The 20,245-nt window shown below is 28.3% G+C and overlaps 2 protein-coding genes and 1 pseudogene across 3 annotated transcripts; all 3 read left to right on the forward strand.

Moving 5' to 3' along the window:
• Positions 1-3,957: 3,957 nt before the first annotated feature.
• On the forward strand, positions 3,958-5,215 carry LOC145833780 (pseudouridine-5'-phosphatase pseudogene; annotated as a pseudogene).
• Positions 5,177-12,516, forward strand: LOC145833779 (uncharacterized). Of its 2 annotated transcripts, none has more exons than XM_082940958.1 (7): positions 5,177-5,298; positions 6,451-6,580; positions 7,098-7,302; positions 8,503-8,622; positions 10,070-10,379; positions 11,357-11,687; positions 11,915-12,516. In XM_082940958.1, exons 1-7 carry the CDS (start codon positions 5,265-5,267, stop codon positions 12,222-12,224), a joined length of 1,440 nt encoding a protein of 479 aa, XP_082797084.1. In that variant the 5' UTR covers positions 5,177-5,264; the 3' UTR covers positions 12,225-12,516. The 2 variants fall into 2 exon arrangements, with proteins under 2 accessions (XP_082797084.1, XP_082797085.1); XM_082940959.1 differs by having other exon boundaries at positions 11,360-11,687; positions 11,915-12,514.
• A 1,458-nt stretch (positions 12,517-13,974) lies between these two features.
• LOC145834001 (uncharacterized) lies at positions 13,975-16,587 on the forward strand. Its single transcript, XM_082941302.1, has 5 exons — positions 13,975-14,034; positions 14,213-14,261; positions 14,457-15,457; positions 15,709-15,845; positions 16,225-16,587. The coding sequence occupies exons 1-5, from the start codon at positions 13,989-13,991 to the stop codon at positions 16,318-16,320; spliced, it is 1,329 nt and encodes a 442-aa protein (XP_082797428.1). The 5' UTR covers positions 13,975-13,988; the 3' UTR covers positions 16,321-16,587.
• Positions 16,588-20,245: the final 3,658 nt, after the last annotated feature.

Here is a 20,245-nt window from a genome sequence, read left to right on the forward strand (position 1 = left end):
AAATTATTTAATGTTTTGCAAAAAGAAAAAAAATGGCTTGTAGAAATCAAAAGAGAACCTACATATGTATTTTTATTTTTGACAAATATACATTACTGTTTTAGTTGTGGCCCTTACAATTTTTTTTAAGAATTTGAATAGTCCAAATTTGAATAGTTGTGCACCCTTCAAACCAAAAAAAAAAAAAAAAACTATTTCACTAAAAATCTATCCTCTCGTTCATTTTTTAACTAATCATCCTCAAATTTTTACAGAAAGTCTATTATTAAAATTTAAAAGGATTGAATGCATGAATTTTTTTTATTAAAAAAAAACTAAAAAAAAAATAAATAATTTGTTTTCTAATCTAATAAGTAATAAATAAAGAAGAAGGTAGATTTTTAGTAATTTATAAAAATTCCAAGAAAGTTGATACCAAACAATTTGCCGGTACATGTTCATAGGTTTGTATTGGTAACTTTTTACAAAAATTACAATATCTTAAAAGTTAAATAAGATTTTATTATTCTATAAAATCTGGCTTGTAGTTTGTACTTTAAGCTTTCATATAAGAGCCTATGTTATTTTTTGTAAAAAAAATAATGTTAGACTCCCCTTATGCCCTTAAGGCTATCGGGGAGGGGTCTAAACTTAAATAAATTTGTCTCCTATATGAAAGCTTTAAGTATAAATTCAAAACTAGTTTTTATACAAATTTTGTAACCATAGCATAAAACTTTACTTTTTAGATGTTGTAATTTTTTTAAAAAGTTTCCAATACAAAAGTGTTTTTTTTTTTTTGCTAGTTATATTGGAAATTTTGAAATCACTTAAAAAGTTATCTTCCACTTAATATTTTGAGATACTGACATCATGTTTTTTTTTTTTTTTTTTTTCACATTTTAAAAGACTTAGAATGTTGGAATTTTAAAATTTTAAAAATGCCTGCATCGAAAAGATGGAGGAAATAAAGAACAAAAGATTAAATATTTAAGGTCTAAAAAATGGTAATTCTTAACTCAGTAAATAGTTCTTTATTTTATAACATTAATGAAAAACAGTTTTTATTTAGAGGTTAAAGCATGCTAAGTCAAAAATAAGTTGTAATTTAATTAAGTTTTCAGGGTTGCCAAAAAACCTGTAATCCTGGAAATTAACAATTTAGTTAAATATAGAGTGTAAAAACCTAGAATTTGACTATAAATTGCTTAAAAACCTGGAATTTTAAACTATTTTTAACTGTAAAATAAAAGATTTCATTTAGATACAAATAATCTATCATAAGATAAGGTTTTTTTTATTATTGTTTAAAAGAAATATTAAAAAAGAAATAAAATAGTTACTTATAATATTAAAGACAGTTTTTTACCTTAGTTTTGTTTATACCAAAAATTAACCAAAAACTTGTTTTTAGAATACCTAGAAAAAAATTTACAAAAAAACCTTTGACAACCCTGAATTTTATTTGGTTTAAAGTTTAAAAAAATATTATTTTAAGGAAACTTAAATAATTAACTTTTATAAAGTATTTTAACATTTGGTTTTCAAAATACAATAAACTTAATATTTAAGAACTCAAAACTAAAGTTAGATAACAGTTATTACCATTTACCTATTAGTATTTTTCAAGTTTAAGTTACATGAGCTTATAGTCTGTTATAAATTTAATACTTTTTCTACTTTTTAGTGTACTATACTGCAGGGTTGCCAAACACTTTGGGTACTCTGGGAAACTTGGTACGTTTTTAACTTCTAGAAAATCTCAGTGAGATTCAGGATAACTTATACATTTTAATTAAATAAAATTATATAGTTTATACGTTCATAATTTCTAGACAAATTTGTTTGTTATAACTTAAAATCAAATTATACAGTAATCTTCCTTTATTATACCAACATATGTTTCTGTGTGTTAACGAATCAACACACTTCAACTGGGTTCTGTAAAAAAATAATTGCTGTAATTAAAGAATAGAAGCATAGAATAAAGTAGGTGTATACATGTTTTCATTAAAATAAAATATTTTCTACAGTTAATAGTTAATAATAGGTAAAATACTTAATATTAAATCCGACTGTTATAAAACTATATAATACTTGTGATTATTAAGTCTAAAATAAGTAAAGTAAGCTAAATTACACAACAAAACAACAAATCATAATATAAACAAACAACTCACGTTAATGGAAAGAAAACTGATTATTATTACATCTAATAATTACGTCACAATATAAATGAGGCTATTTCAACTATTTAATTAGTATTGCAAAGTATATTAATTTAGTTTTTATGTTTGTAATCTATTTTGAACAAAAATAAAACATTAACCATTAGTAAGTGTATCAATAAAATTTAATAAAACTTAAGAACGGTGAAGGCAATAAAAGTCACAGAAACTCTATGTAAGATGTGTATTATATATTGAATGTTTGTAATGATTGAATCAAAGTTATATACAATTAGGAAGCAGATTTAGTTCAACTGTAAAAATCAAAAATGAAAAAATTAAACTTGTAACTTATAATTAAAAATAAGTAAAGTAATTAAAAAATTGTTATAACTTATAAATACTTGTTTTTAGTTGAAAAACTAAAATTTGAGTGTAAACTAGTGTTGTCAAATCTTTGAAAACAGATCTTTCATAAGTTTAATGAACATCTTATGAAAAACGTACTTATACAACCATCTTTTTAAAACATGAGGTATATGTAGTTTGGGACATAGGCAAATAAATGTTTTAAGGATTCAAATAAAATATTCCAAATGACTCAGGGCAGTTTAAGGTCACTCAGGGCAGTTTTTTTGACTCAAAGAGTGGCAACCCTGATATTGATATTCAGAAGTAAAAAACTAAAGTGTTTTAAATTTTGAAGTTGCTAAAAAGCAAACTAGGCTCATCAAAAACTATTAAAAATGTCTATTATTTTATCTTAACTAACATATTGATTTACTAGAATACTAATCCTGCATGTACTTTAATACTGTCCATAGCATCAAGTTTTTACTCTACGCTGTAAACTACATAAAATAGACATAAAAACTGTAAAACATCAAATTCTATTCTATAAGAGTACTTAATAACTTTGATGACTAAATTACAATTTTTTTAACAAACAAATTGGTATTAATATTAGTTTCCTGAAGAGTATAAACAGTAGCTTAATATATTTGTTCTCTTACACTATCATATAAAAAGTTTTTGATAGTTTCCCTAGAATTTTGCAAATTTTCATGGTTTTTTATGAAATTTTAGTGGTAACCATGCATATAAAATTTTAACTTTACCCTAATAATTTTTATGTGCACATTAAACTATATTTAGTATATTAAATGCAATTTCTATCTATCTTAAGGATTATTGTGACAAAGAGGAAAAATAGAGTTCTTTTAACAAACTCAGTCTTTTTTTTTGCAGGCAGGTAACCCTGTTCTTTAAATACCAGACCTTGGAGAATTTTCTTTTTAAGTACCAGACCTGTTCTTTAAATACCAGACCTTGTAGAGGATAAAACTTATTATTTCAAAAGTATTACATTAGATTAAAAAAGTACAATATAAATGATGAAAAGTTAGACGAAAATAAGAGTGATTTACTTCTTCAACTCTATGCTCAATATGTTTTGAGAATCCCAGTTGTTTTATTAAAATGTTTGCTAATATATAAGTAGTATATTCTTAACAAACATTACAACTTTTTGGAGACCAAGGGATACTTTTTGTACAACTATTTTTATAAAAATTAATAGTTAAAAGAGTCTTGTATTTGGTTTGTTTTATAGGCATACTATTACAAATTAAAACACGTTTAGGTTACAAAAGCAGTTTATTTAGCCACTTATTTATTTTAACAAAGAAGACAGTTTAACAAGAAGTAGTTAGTTAAGTAGTAACTTTTCCTTAAATATTTTTTATTTAAAAAAATTGCAAGACTACCAACATTAAATTATTTCAAAAACTATTATTAACAAGTAGTTTTTCAGATTTTGTGTCTACTTTGTAAATGATTGTTGCTTGTCACTAAGGAAAAATGAAGTTCCCAGCTGTTACCCATGTAATTTTTGACATGGATGGGTTGCTTTTAAACACCGAAGACCTGTATTATATAGCTTTTCAAAACATTTGTACTCCCTATGGAAAAGTTTACAGCTATGAGTTAAAAAGTCAAATTATGGGAAAGAAGTTAGACTGCTGTGCTGAAACAATTATTAAAGAACTAGAATTACCAATAACAGTTAAGCAGTTCAAAAGCAAGCTAGACAACCAAATTGATATACTGTTTTCACAATCAAAAGTACTTCCTGGAGTAAAAAAACTCCTCAACCACCTAGTAAGTCATAAAATTCCAATTGGTTTGTGTACTAGCTCTACTGAAAAGGCGTACTTGATAAAAACTGTGCAGCATGAAGACCTTTTTTCTATCTTTAAGCCCAAGGTTTTTTGTGGCAGTGATAAAGAAATAAAAAATGGCAAACCGCATTCAGATGCCTACGAGATAACTAGAAGGCGGTTCAGACCAAATATTCCCCAAGCAGACAAGTGCTTGGTCTTTGAAGACTCAGTGAACGGCGTCATGTCAGCCATGTCTGCCAAAATGCAGTGCGTGATGGTCCCAGACCCTAGACTGAAGGCTGAGTACCTCAAAAAAGCAACTTGTGTTATTTCGTCTTTGGAAGATTTTGTACCTGAGGACTTTGGGTTGCCACCCTACCCAAAAGCTGCTAATTAAAATGAATTTTGCAATATTTAAAATTTTATCTGGTGCTTTTAAATTTCAAAAAATATAACATATTTGCTTATAAGTTTTTGCACATAAATATTTTATAATATATTTATTTTAACAGTTTTTTCTTCTTCACCTTACAGCTAATAAACTTATGTATAAATAATACTGTTATAAACTTATTTTGAGGGTAAAACATATTTCATTCTTGCTTTTTTATTTTGACTGCCTTAAGTTTTATTACATTTAAGTTAAAAATAATTTCAACATAAAGAAAAGTTCATGACTGTGCTTAAAGTGTTTTAACCTGCTGATATTGAAAACAACTTAAAAGTTTAACTGCCTGCTTTCAAATACCTGTGTCATTGTGCTCTTATCTCATTACTGTTTTATTATTTTGTTAATGAATTTTTTTATTCATACAAAGAAACTGCACTGTTATTATGCTCGTTGAAAATGTAATCTTTTTACATGTACACACATTAAAAGAATAACCAATTTTTTTTGTCATACAGTTTAAAGACACTTGTTCAAGATTTAGTAACTTAGCCAAACGAAACTATAATGACTGAAAAGAGAAAATTAGCAGACGTCATTGGTTTGTAGTTTTGTATAAGTTTTCTATACTATATTATAACTTATTTTGATAAAAGATTATTAACAGCTTAAATTTAAAAAATGTGTCAAATAGACTATACATCAGGGTTTTACTTGGTAAGTTGGTATAAAAAGTTAATGGGCAATAATGGGGACAATTTTTAACTAGTGAACAACTGATTTGTGCAAAAGTTTTGTCAAAATACTAAAAACAAATTTGATATATCTCCTGAAGTAAATTTTTGCGAAGTTTTTTAAAGCTAGAAGGAACAGTATTAATTTTCCATATTTATTTTTGAGATAACTTCTTGCTGTAACCAAAACAAGAACTAGTCTCAGCTACATAACCAGAGCAATGGCATATTTTTTGTGTTTGTTTAAAACAAAACTTCAGTATTTTATGTTTTTGTAGTAATGTTTTTAATAAAGTTCACAAGATAATTAACTCTAGGTTATTTATAGCTGTTTGGCTTGGAGAAATTAGTTTAGTTTAAATTTAATAACTCTCATAAACTTAATGGAAAAGTAAAACCGCTGCAGTGCTTAAAAAATATTCTAAGTTTACAAGTTGGTAAAAACTTTTTTAAATTGACATAAACGTTGAAATTATTTTTGAAATAATAGTTAGTACTAAATTCTATAACAAAAAAACTCTACCAGATTATATTTAAGATAAATTCTTAATTTTATAACATAGTTTAAAAGACTTAATAAAAAAAATTCCAAGTTCATTTTTGGTTAGGGTAGATGTTTGTTTTAGCTTTAAAAATGACAGTTTTAAGGATAAGTTTAGGAAACCCTGCTATGTGTGTTCTATTTTGAAACTTTATTCTAAAATTTATGATTTTTTTAGTATCTAGAACTAAATTAGTAGACTAATTAAATCTGATATCAATATATGCCAAGTTTTTCTTTGTATGATGAATTTTACTGTTCTAAATTTAAGTATAGATAGTTAGTTTTGACAGCTAAATTTTCAACTGATAAAGCTTAACAAATACTTTTCTTGTTTTCCTTTTGTTATTATAATAAAGTATTACTAAATTGAAAAAATCAAGGTGTTTTATATGTTGCTGTACATCAAAATAAAGGGAGTATAAAATAATTATTTTGTTACCAAAACATTTATTAAAGATAGTTTAAAAAAAACCAGCGGAAACAAGCCAGATGAAATCAACAGTGGGTCAGTTCAACTGGGCATCAGCGGCAGCCATGGGGGGCCACAGCAAGCTTTCAAGGCCCTCTGTTGACTTCAACCAGGCCTGGATGAAAAACTGCTCTGGGTTTGTTTTAATTAGTGTTTTGGTAGGCTATCCAATACTTTTTGTTTTATCCAAATTTAATTAATCTCTTTGTTTTTTGTTGATTTAACATTGTTTAATTGATTATACTAGTTATTAAAAATGCTTATAGCTTATATAAGCATCTAAAGAACAAACAAAAGTTGTTATTATATATTATATAGAAGTTTTAATCATTAGTGTTTAATAGATTTTTTTGTTTTGTTTTCATAATTTTTTTAGTTCAAATACTTTATTGTTAGTAGTTAGTAGGTGCTATACTGATGTGCTTAAGTTTTACTACATCATATAACTACTGGTTTTAAACAGTACGCACAAGAAACAATAAGTTTTAGAGAAGGTAATGTATACATAAGATACCTAAAAACCTTTACTGTGTAGCAACAAAAAAGTTGCGGGCGATTAAAATCAACCAATAAACTGCTGCGAGCACACCTTCTAAGTTTCAAAAAAGTATACGTTCACAAAACTGTAACAAATGATCTAACAATCTCAACAGCTTGTTCCCACCTTCAATGCAGCACAACAAGATGGTGTACTGCTTCGTTTGCGGCAATCCGACGCCCAACTCCACCCTCATATACAGTAGGCAGCCGGCCGACAAGCCCGCCACCCCCTTCTTCCCCTTCATGGAGTACCACGACCCGGCCCCCCTCGCCGAGCCCATGCGCAACTGGTCCGTCAAGTCCTGCTTCGTCTGTCAGGTTTTAAATTTTCTTTTTGCAGTTGGAATTTTGTTCTACTGCTTATAAGTACTAAGTTTAATCTTTTTAGTATGTTCCAAAAAGTAATAAATTTTTGCAGTTTTTAATGTTTTTTGAAATATTGTTTTTTTTTGTAACACAATTTAATTTTTCAAAGTCCAACCATTTGAATGTATTTTGTAAAGTAATAGCTTATTACAATGCTAGTTTTAAAAAATTATTTGAATTTTAGTAAATTTTGGCTAGTTTTGTTTTATTCAAAGCTAATTAAAGTTGGTTAATATTTCAGTTTACTTAACTTAATTGCTGTCTAAATAATGTAGTTAAGTGCTTTTTTTACTATTTGACTTTAATACTTTTTTTTAGGGCTTTTGATAGAATAAGTTTAATTAAATGCTACTGTACACATTTTTTTTAAGGCCATAGGGGGAGGGTAAGCCATGTTTTTTACAAGTTGATCTTTGTTTATAGAGTTTTTTCTAAGCTTCAAGATGCTTTTTATCGTTTTAAAAAATTTGGATTAACTTTTGAGATATGACCAGTCAAAGTTGACCCGCATTACAGGTTCCCTATGGGAAGGGAAAACTATAACGGCGAAAAAAACTATTTTATTTAAAATTTATCTCCTCCTACATTTTAAAGAAGTTTTCTTTAAACTTTCACAGTATAATCTTTATACAATAACAAAAAATGTTACTTTGGACTTTATTTAAAGATAAGATGATTTTGTATACACATCTATGTATATAAACTAATAAATTAGCCAGTTTTATTTAAAATGCCAAGCTTTGTTTAGGTTTTTAAGCAAAAAAGGATTTATTAGAAAGCTGTTTAAAAGAACACAGAACAGTGATTATAATTTTGATGTTGTTTTTTTTCATGTTAGAGTATGAATTTTTTTCAGTTAATAATTAAAAAAAGTTAATTATTATTAATACATATAAAGTATTACATAACTTAATAGATATTTTTTTTTTCATTATGTTAGTTAATAGTCTAAATGTTTTTATGTATATATACCAGTTACTACTTATAAAAAATAACACCTTATTTTAGTTTAATAATAGTTAAAAGAAACCGCATTTACAATTCAAAACTTTTACTAGATTTAAAACAGACAGCTTTAACAGTTTTCTTTTGTCCTAAACATAAAAACTTCACCATACATCGTTTGATGTAAATCAAAAATACCAATCACAGGCCTTCCTGGTGCAACAGTGGCGGTCTTTCGAAAGGAAGGACAGATACACCCCGATAAACAAGAGATTGTACTGGCTGAAGCGGCCCAGCGGGTGCGAAATCAGGCAGCCCGTATCGCAGGTTTGCTACGGATGTTTTTATCATAACTTTTGAAAGTAATTTTTGTATTTTTTTTTTGTTTTTTATAAAGAGCATGCATAAATTATATTTGGCTTTCGCTGCTTGTCTCTTTGCTTTTTACCAATTTTATAAATTTAAGTGTTGTTTTAACAAAATTTATTTGCAAGTAGTTTTAAAAGAAGAATCTAGCATAAATTATTTTATGCGTACATGTGTTGCTTGTTAAATTGTTTCATAGCTTAATTAACATACTCTTTATACTTTTTCTAACCAAGCTTAAACATTAACTTAACCCTTATCATTTAAATGTGTAGCTGAAGTAAATAAAAAGATTTAAGGCCATAGGGGGGGGGGGGGAGGGGGTTCCAACATTTTTTTTTACAAAAATTAACTTTGGCTTTTATATGAAAACTTTAAATACAAACTACAAGCTAGTTCTTATAGAATTCAAAAACATCATTTAACTTTTGAGATATTTAATTTTTTGTAAAAATTTTTCCATATAAACATACGGACCGCAATTTTTTTGGGGTCAATTTTCTCGGAAGTTTTATATTTCACTAAAAATCTATCTCCTCCTTCATTTTTCAAGCAATCTTCTTCAAGTTTTCAGGAAACGTTCCTTATAATAAAAGGAAAAAACGTTACTTTAGAATTTTATAAATTTTAAAAAATAAAATTTTTATCACAAAAATTAAAAAAAAAAGTGTTTTTTTTTCAAAAAAAAAAATATTTACCAAATTTTTTTTAATTCCAAAATAACGTTTTTTTGTTATTGTATAAAGATTAGACTGTGAAAGTTTGAAAAAGATTGCTTGAAAAATGTAGGAGGAGATAGATTTTAAATGAAATAGTCTTTTTTCGCTGTTTTAGTTTACCCTTCCCATAGGGAACCTATTATGCGGCCCGACTTTGACTTGTCATATCTCAAAAAATAATTTGAATTGTTTAAAACGATAGAAAGCATCTTGAAGCTTAGATAAAACTCTATAAAATAAGATCAATTTGTAAAAAAACAGGTTTACCCCCCCCCCCCCCTAAGGCCTTAATGCATACCAGGTAAAAATTGTAAACACAAACTTTACCTAAGTCAAAATATTCGATGAAATTATGTAACAAGTAATTAACTTAAACATTTTTGAGGAAATCTTGCAGGCAGACTACAAAATATAAAGATTTTAAAATTGCTACATACTTAAAAAAATTAAAGATTAAGTGAAATTCAATTTTTTAATATCTTTATATAAATATTAGCTTTTTTAAATTCACACAAAAAATATTAATAAATACTAACACAAAATACTAAAACAAACCTTATAAGACGTTTGTTTAAACTTACCACTTAAACAGCTATACAACAGTATACAACTGTACAACAATTGAGTTGTTTGCATTTCTTGAAATACAAGTACTGAGGTTAAAAAATTAGTTCTCTACTTATTTTCAGATCGAGTTGGAAGAAATGTTGAGCGAAAACATGAGAGAAAATCACTTCCACTCTTCAGCACAAAACGCGCTTCCAATCGGCAGGTCGCTTCTCAGCAACAACTCCCCGCGCAATGAGGTCGATCACACCCCTCCCAGAAGCAGCACCTCGAGCCCTCCTGCTGATATTAAAAACGGTGACGTCTCCCCACCGCCACCACGTGGTAACAAACTGGATGAACGTGATGCTGAAGTAAAAAAGGAGGCAAATAGTTCTGATTGTTCTATGGGTGAAAAAGAAGCGGATGCTGTTGGAAAAGAAAGCGATGAAGGTTTTTACATTTTAATAAATAAACTAATTGTTTTAACAGTAGGATTAAGGGCATAGGGGGGGGGAGTAAAACATATTTTTCACAATTTGATCTTATTTTATATAGTTTTTACTAAGCTACAAGATGCTTTTTACAGAATTTAGAAATTCAAAATAATTTTTGAGATACAGCCGGTCAAAGTCGGAGGCAACAATAGGTTCCTTATGGGAGGCGCAAACTAATCGCAACAAGTGTTGACAAAGTCAACAAACTACCTATCACTTGATACCTACTGAATAATTGGTCATTTACCGAGAACTTTTAGCTTAAGCTTAGTAGAAGTTCCAAAATGACCAGTATAAGGAATTGTAAGTGCTTGAACGCTAGGAATTGTTCTATTCTAATAAAATTTGTGACCAACCCGTTTGCAACAAGTGTGTCGCAAACTCCAGTGCTCTAACTTCCTTTTTGTATGGTACTTCGACTTATGAATGTCAAAACTTTTGCCAATGTATCCTTTCTTTTGTTAACTCCATCCAATATGCCGCCATGTACATGGATGTAGACGTTTGCGTCATTGCCTTTTTACTGGCTACTTTCTCTCTGCCACAGTTCTATGATCTACCATTACAAAATTTCATGAACAACTGAAATTCATCCAATACGTGTTTTTCATGGAAAAATTAATAGCGATACAATGTTCTTCCCTTAATTCTTTGTCTAGACTATAAGCTACATACCTCATCGCTTTGTTTACTTGATATTGTTAGGTACTTAAAACTTATTTAGAGTGCCTTACTAAACATTTTTCCAGTAATAAAAGTTTTATTGTTATATTAACGATTTGTAATGACATACTACTATTCTAAATGCAATTTTGCAAAAAAAAGTTATTTTGATTTTTCAAACTAGAAAACAACTTGAACTTATCTATTCTATTTTGCCTTTCTAACTTAAAGTTAAAAATTAGTAAAATATTTTATCATTTTATACAAAAGCAGCTGACGTAGAAGAAATCACTGGAAGCAAAGAAGAAACCGCTGCAAACGAACAAGTCGAGTCAGCTCCCGCCAAAACGAGCGCCACAGAAACAGCAAGCAAACCAGCTGAGAAACCATCGCTATCCAAGGTGGCAACCGCCAACTGCTACTCGTGCGGTGAGGCCAAGCAGATGAACCTGCAAGTTGTCAAGGTGCACGTGAGACCCTCGTACGAGCAGATGCGGTGCGGGGTGCCGTATTACCCGTCCTGCTTGCGGGAAAAGAAGCACGAAAACGCGACACTGGAGCACGGATCGATCACCTTCATCTGCATCGACTGCTTGCCCAAGTGAGTTTTGATGCTATTCTGATAATTTTTGTTGTAAGTTTCATGCTTTAATAGTAAACTGAATCTTTTCATCTTGTTTTCTAGTACTGTCATAGTTTATAAAGACACTTTTTTAGTAAATGGTAGTTTTAAATTTGTAACGTATGGTTTTCAAACATAGCAAGCTCTCAACGTTACTTCGTGTAGTATACAATTTAATCGCGGTTAATACAATAATTATACATCAGGCACCCGCCAGTGTGGCACGACATGCAGAAGAATTTCATGAGCAAGTTCGTCTCGTGCTCGGTGCTTCCCCGCATCCCGCTGGCCGAGACCGTGCCTTGCTACCTGTGCCCCGCCGAGGTGCGCACCCGTTTGAACGAGAACCTCGTGCACGTTGATGACGTCACAAGGGAGTTTTTGGCGGGGAGGGAGATGTCGATGGGCGCCGTTCCGCTCGACTTCACCTTCACCTACCTGTGCGACAGTTGCCTTTCTGACGTCACGGAGAAATTTGCGAGTGGAGAAAAGTGTGCGGAGGGAAATGAGATGTAAATTAGAAAGTTTGTGCAAATAGAATATTTGGCATTTTATGTAAACTGAACTGAAGAAACATTAGAGGATGCAAGCTTGTTTTATAAGTGACAAGTCGGTGCTAAAGTTTGTGAAAAAATTGTGCTAAAACTTTTAATGAAGTATTCGTTATTTATTTTTGGATAACGATTAAAAAAATAATGTTTGTTTTTCATTCTTAGTGTTTTTTTTTTAATTATTATTTTAGTAGTAAGTCTGTTTTAAATTTCATTGGCCTTAAAGTCATTTAAAATTACAATTGTTTTATTCAAACTGAAAATATTAATTGTGTGTTTTTAAGTTATATTTATTTATACTTATTATATTAATTTAAATTAAATAAATTTAATTTAGTCATAGTTTTTTGAAACACGTCCTGACAATCAACATTTTTGATTAGTTGTTTTAAGCAACCGTCCATTGCACTTCTAAGTGACCGTTTGTGTGTTTTACACGGCAGTCACAATAAATGCAGTTTCAACTGTTTGCAGTTTTTGATTATGTGTATTTTGCATTTAGTTTTTTAAGAAGTTTGTTAAATGAAGTGTAAAAATTATAAGTTATTTAATTATTTTCTATTAACTTGTTTACGCATTCTTACCTCGAAATTTTCTGCTTTTCAGTGTTATTTTCGTTCAAAGTATCACGAGCATATGTTTTGTGCAGATGGTGCGTTTGTTGAGATAAGAAATTTCGATTGTGTTTAACATATGCTTCAAGTTGATCATGAAATAAACATTTTTATTTTCTTTGGATTATCAGTATATTTTGTACAGTTTTAAATTTTTATCAAGTTATAAATGTGTTGTACTTGCAACAGTTTTTTTTTCTTTTTGGGAGTTTTTTTTTTACAAAAATTTTGTTTACGTGTGTGAATTTGTTATATAATAAAGCAATTAACTATGATTTTTAAACGCACACTTTTATGTAACTTTTTTTTTATCTGATAAATTGTCCTTTTTTTGCGCACATTTTTATAAAGCAGTGCGTTTTTTTAATAATCTAAATATGTAAATAAAAAAATAAGTTTAGCAAATTTATATACAAAACACACAAATGTAAGTTTTTATTTGTTGTGTTCAAAAAAGATTAGTTTAAACTTGTTTTGTAAATTTTTATACACGTCTAGAGATAATACTATGTACTATGAAGATGTTGTTGTACTTGGAATTACATCAACTTAATATTTTTTATTACATTTTTGTTTGTATTTCGGTGCCGTTTTACTTGCAAACTAATCACGTTTTATTGTTTTTTTTTCATAAAATTTGACATGTCAAATGCCGGGATTTTATTAATTTTGTACAAATTTTTGTGCTTTTATAAGAAACTTTTATTGTAAATTTCAAAAACAATTGTTGGTGCAAACTTATTTTTTATGTACATAATTTTTCAACGCTTGTTTTCGTCTGTGTACTATCGAAAACAAATGCATTTTTTATTTACTAAACAAGTTTAAACTAATTTAAAATACTTTGATTCACTGACACTTAGTCATTTGAAATTGTTTAAACTAAAACTTTGTTACAGTCAAGTTGAATGATCTAAAATGTATGTAAATTTATTTTATATTTTAGACTAAAGTTTTACAAATTTAATATTTCTTATCTTCTGTAAAGCGCTGACTGAGATTCAGTTCGTTCACATGCATTAATTGAATAAAGTTTTGAAAATAATTTTAATTTTATACTGAATTAATAAATTTAAAAATACAATTAAACTTCCCTTTTGTAGATTTTTTAAAGTATGAAACGATATTTAACAATCTTCTTATTAGTAACTATTTTTCAAGGTTAGTTGAATTTCATCAATTAGTAATATGCTCTTTAATTTTAGTTTAATACTAAAGTAAATCATAAATCTATGTAAAAATAGTACTATATTACTAAAAATGTATATTAAAAATTTGTTGTATATTTTAAATGCTAATTCTATGACTTGATATATTAATATAGTTTTTAATTAAACAGCTGGTCTTAGTCTTCCAATAAAAGGTGAAAAAACAGATGGAAATAATAAGTTAGTTAGCTTTTATATTTATATATAAAGCCTTAATGCATTACTGTTTTATTTATTGGTATTTAATAATATCTTAAAGAGATTAAAAACGCAATAATTCTAAGTGTTACATAATCAATTTGTATCTCAACCTGATAAAAAAGTAATATTCATACTGTACAAGGCATTAAAATTTCTAAAAAAAAGTTTAAACAGAAAAAACTTCGATGAAATTAAAAGTCATACTGACGCAGCTGCTAATGACAAAACTGAATCAAAACTGGTCGCTCCTGCACCTCAAACTACTATGACTAGTAAAACTAACCCTAAAACTGAAAAATTTATGCCATCTACTACTCTAAAAACTTCTATTAAAATTACAAGTACTAAAACTTTAGCTCCTAAATCTACACATCCAGTTACTACTCCTCCTAAAAACACTACAACTCCTAAACCCACAACCCCTAAATCCACAACCCCTAAATCAACAACCCCTAAATCAACAACTCCTAAATCAACAACCCCTAAATCAACAACTCCTAAATCAACAACTCCTAAACCCACTGCTCCTAAATCAACAACTCCTAAACCCACAACTCCTAAATCTACCACCCCTAAACCCACAACTCCTAAATCTACCACCCCTAAACCCACAACTCCTAAATCCACCACCCCTAAACCCAAAACTCCTAAAAACACTACAGTTCCTAAACCAACAACTCCTAAACCCACAACTCCTAAATCCACCACCCCTAAACCCACAACTCCTCAACCCACTACTCCTAAACCCAAAACTCCTAAAAACACTACAGTTCCTAAACCAACAACTCCTAAACCCACAACTCCTAAATCCACCACCCCTAAACCCACAACTCCTAAACCCACTACTCCTAAATCCACAACTCCTAAACCCACTACTCCTAAATCCAAAACTCCTAAAAACACTACAGTTCCTAAACCAACAACTCCTAAAAACACTACAGTTCCTAAACCAACAACTCCTAAACCCACAACTCCTAAACCCACAACCCCTAAACCCACAACTCCTAAACCTACACCTCCTAAATCAACAACTCATATTTCCACTGCTACTGAGACTTCAATTCCAAAAACTACTCACGCAATATCCACAATTGTAAAAACTACACTTCAAGATACTACTCATGTGAAAACAACTACTTATCGACCAATAACTTCTACACCAAGCAAAAAACCAGGTTTGTAATTGATTTTTTTTTTGATAAAGCAGTTGGTATAAAAACTTAAAAATTTAGATTTTTATCTATTTGTTTAAAACAGCTGTACTGAATCTGAAAACTAAATAAGTTTCTAGTCGAAAAATATTCTATTTTACTTTGCTTTTATCAATAAAAATGTGTGTTTTTCAAAGTGCACAAAAGCTGTACTAGTATATTTTTACCAAATAAAGTACTGTAAATTACTATTTACCAAGTATTTCAAATTGCAGCAATTTCTCCGGGCCTAGGCGTTTTCCTGGGAATATTCTCCGCATCAGCGCTCATCATCTTAATACTGGCGGCAATCAGGTGCAAGAACTACTTCTTCGACGCCATCAAGTTCCACCGGCTGCCTGAAACTCCATCGGTGAGAATATTTGTTGAAAGTTGCGCTTTGAAAGCTGTATTTTATAAATGTTTCGTTTCGCTGTGCAAACTTATAACGACACAGTTCTAAAGAGTTTTAAGTAGATTTTATTTGATGATAACTATGCAAAATGGGTTCCAAAAAGGTTCGTAGAACTGTGCAAATAAATTAGTACACAGTCAAGCTATGTTCAAAAAATTAAGAACCTATTGATATATTCTAACAAATATGTGTTTTGTTGGAATATTTTTTATATATGTTTTTTTTAATAAAAGTTTTCAACACTGATTTGTGAACAAACATATATCTGGGTTTTTATTCAGGTTTTAATAATTTTTTAGGCTAACAAAACATATTTTAATATTAACTATATTAACAGAATGAATTTGACGACACACAAATGGCTGAAGCCAGCGTAGTAAACAGCCATATTTACACACAAGATGTTCCTATGAGGTCCCGAAACTTTGTATGATTTCAAACACTATCCATCAAATTTTGAATCTTTCAGAACTTCCATATTTCAATTAATCATACTCGGTTTAGGATGCTAATATGTTTGTTAACAGTTGAATTGAAAATATACTTGATAATTTTTAAAGATCTTAACTTTTATATTTAATTATTTGTTATATCATTCTAACTATTATTTATCAATGCATTAATATAGCTAAGTCTGTATGTTACCTATCTTAATCTGTTTGTAAAACTTTTAGATTTTAATTATTGTTTTGGTGTTATATTGTGTGCTACGTTTAATCAACATATATATATATATATATATATATAATAAAAAGGTTTATTCAAAGATGCAAAACTCGAAGAACTCAAGTTTCGTGATTACTCACTCATCAGCTTCAAAACAAGTTTAAAATAAAGCACAAAACAAAATCACTAATGAAGGTAAAAAATTTTTTGCATAAATAGATTATGACGTAATTTTGAAACTATCAAAAATCGTGCAAAACGGCTTGTGCAAAAACTAATCTACCAACAGACAATAAACTAGCGAAAATTCATATAACTTCAGTGAGTAACTACATATTAGGACAGATAATTGGAAGAGATAAAGATAAAATTAAGATGCAAATTGAAATTTAGGTTATTTTAAGATGAAATTAAAACTTGTTAAACTTTAAACACTTATTCATTAGTGATTTTGTTTTGTGCTTTATTTTAAACTTGTTTTGAAGCTGATGAGTGAGTAATCACGAAACTTGAGTTCTTCGAGTTTTGCATCTTTGAATAAACCTTTTTATTAACAAAGCCCTCAAGGTGGGCTCAGTGTGAAAAATTTAATTTATTAAGTTAAATAACTTAATTCTATATATATATATATATATATATATAAATTAAGGGTAAAGAGATTTATAGTAAATAATTTGTTGCTGTGAATTCGTATATGCCAACACATGTGTTTGCCTTTTAATATTACATTATATTTTTGAGCCATTTTCGCTTGTTTTGTATTTATTCCACATAGAAAATTTTTGTAGGACTTTGTATTCAATCAAGTATGTTTTTTTATCTGGGTAACGTTTTTGTCAAACATTTTTAATTTATAATTAATTTAATATTTATTATTGTTTGTTTGTGCTTTTATACAAAAAAAAAAATATGTTGTGTAGGCACAAGAAATTTGTATATAAAAAAATTTCATATAAATACAAATTTTCTAGAAAAAGCTTGCTTTAAAAAAGATTAAGAAAAGTCATAAGCTTTGAATATCCATGACGTAGAACGTTATCTACTGCTGTTTGTAGCTTTTTGTGCTTTTAAGTGTTGGAAAACTTTTTAACTTTTAGAACAATTAGTACTAAGTACAACTGTTTCTGCATTTAATAAAGTTTTCAAGCTATTTTGAATTAATTAAGAATATTAATCACGTTGCCACTCACTTCGGTACTTTCAACCTTTTTTTTATTTACGGTTAGTTTTTATTTAAGACTTATTAAAGTTCTTACTCAAGTTAAGGTTAAAGTGATCAAAAAAAAGATTTTTTAGTTATGATAGTAATTTTAATTGCTAATTGGGGGTTACATATATAGCTAAAATTGTTTTATAGTGATTTTAAATTGTTTAATATTTGTTCTGATAATCTATATTGAATATATGACCACAAGAATATATTTCGAACTAAAATTACAACGAAGTTTTTATTAGTAGGTTTTTAAGCTCTTTCAAGACATAAAAATAATTTTAAAACCTAAGTTCTTTTAGATTCATCACAAAACTAAGACTTAAAAATATTTAGATTTTAGTTAAAAAACTCCAGCTTAAAGTAATATGTATGCAAAAATTGTAGAAAATATAAAATAAATATTAACATACATTTTTAAAACATTAACTTTAAAACAGTAAAATAACAAAAAAAAGAAAACAATTTCGATTTAAAATTATTTAAAACTTATTTTATTGCGAAACATTAAAACTTTTTTAAGTTTTACTTGGCTAATAGGAAAATACTGAAAAACCTTTTTTATTAAATTAACAAATTAATAGAGTTCTAAAAAGAGTTTATATGTTCGTAAAAACTGCTTTTTTTAACGATTAACTTTTATCGTTTTAGATAAATATGTGAAAAGTTTACAGCTTAAGAGTATAAGTTTCAAAAATAGATAAATAAATCAAGATAATTAAATAACAAACTAGTGTCTATGTTTCTAAATTTTAATCGTTTTAAAAAATAATACAGCATCACTTAAGTTTCACAATTCAACTATTACATAATTTTAATCGCAATACAAAAAATGCAAAAGTTTAAATCTAGATATATTTTCAATCTACATTGAACTTTTTTATAAGTAAAAAAGCAATAGGAGTTTAAAAACTTTTTATATTAAAATGTTGTTTATTTTGTAAAACATTAAAAGTTTTTTTAGACTAAAAAATTAATAGCATTATATTTAATTCTAACTTTTTGTTAAACTAACTATGAAAAAAAATACTGTAAAAAACAGTTGGTCACTGTGGTTTTGAGTTGATCATTATAGCTTGAAAACTTAACAAAAATTGCTTTTGTTGGAAAAATAAAAAGTCATACTTACATTTACTAAATTTAATATAACGTAACATATTTAAAAATAGTTGAAGAACTAAGTGATTACTATTTCAGCTTTAAATAGTAAACATTGTTATAATTATCTTACTGTAAAGTACAAAACTACACGTATATAACCTTTAATTTATATAAATCCTTCATTTAAACTTTCTTATTCAATATTATTCACTCAATCTTCAGTTAAACTTACATAAGAATGGACAATTTCTATTTTATCATGTTGGTCTTGCATTCAGCTTGTATGCATTTATGTATTCCTCTCGAGAAGATAGAACCGTGTAGTAAAAAATCCATTAAAAAACTACCTACTTTGAATGACCAATCAAAAACATGTGTAAAAAACAGCACGTCTGCGATTAACGTTGAAGGTTGTTGGAATGTAACAAAACACTACTCGATTGCAGAAAACAAACTGGGTAAAGGGTCACATGACAGGAGATCAAACAAAACTAGCAGGAAGATAGTTGTGTGTGTGTTCATGTCAGTTGTTTACATGATCACGTTGTTTGTTGTAACGTTCAAGGAGCTGTACTTGGGCGGTTTCACAAAAAACAGCTCTGCAAAACTAATAACAACAAGCAGACCGCCTAAAAAGGAGGAGTTTAAAGAGTCGTGCGCTGTCTGCCTTGAAAGTTACTCACCTGGAAAGCTGGTTTCTCAGCTTAAAGTGTGCAAGCACAAATTTCACTACGACTGCATTGTGACGTGGTCCGAAGTACAACCAACCTGTCCCTTATGTCGAGCTGATCTTGGTTGAAACTTTCTTATATTTCAAAACATTTTTAAGGAGAACATTAGTAGATTGTATTTTGCATGCAAAATATAATTTCAAAAAACCATTACGTAACCAGCTTTAAAACATAAGTTGAATAAACCTTTAAAAAAAATTAAAAATAATTTATTGTAAACAGATAAACATTATAAAAACATGATTTTTTTTTATAAAATCAACTGCTATTAGTTTGTTTAAAAATATGGGAAACTGGTTAGTAAGTATATCATATTTAATAGACTTCCACTTAAGGAATTAACCTACAACAAGTCGATGTTATAAATATTTTATAAAAAAAGCAAAAAGTCAGTATGTTTAGCATTTTGAAATATATTTACTAAAAAATCTTTTTTTTATGCAAGTTTTTATGATGTTTCAATTGCAACAGTCACGAATAAGATTATTTTTTTTGCATTAGATGTTCCAGTAAAGCTAGCTGTGAAGATTGATTTAAATTAAAAATTCAATTTTTAATAAATTTAAATAGATTTCTTTGTTTTTAATACTTTGTATTAACATGAAGTTGTAAGAGAATTTAATAGACATTTCTTAATAAATTTTAAGTAA

This window comes from Thalia democratica, chromosome 4, assembly GCF_965202585.1.
Source record: "Thalia democratica chromosome 4, ktThaDemo2.hap1.1, whole genome shotgun sequence".
NCBI classification, from domain to species: domain Eukaryota; kingdom Metazoa; phylum Chordata; class Thaliacea; order Salpida; family Salpidae; genus Thalia; species Thalia democratica.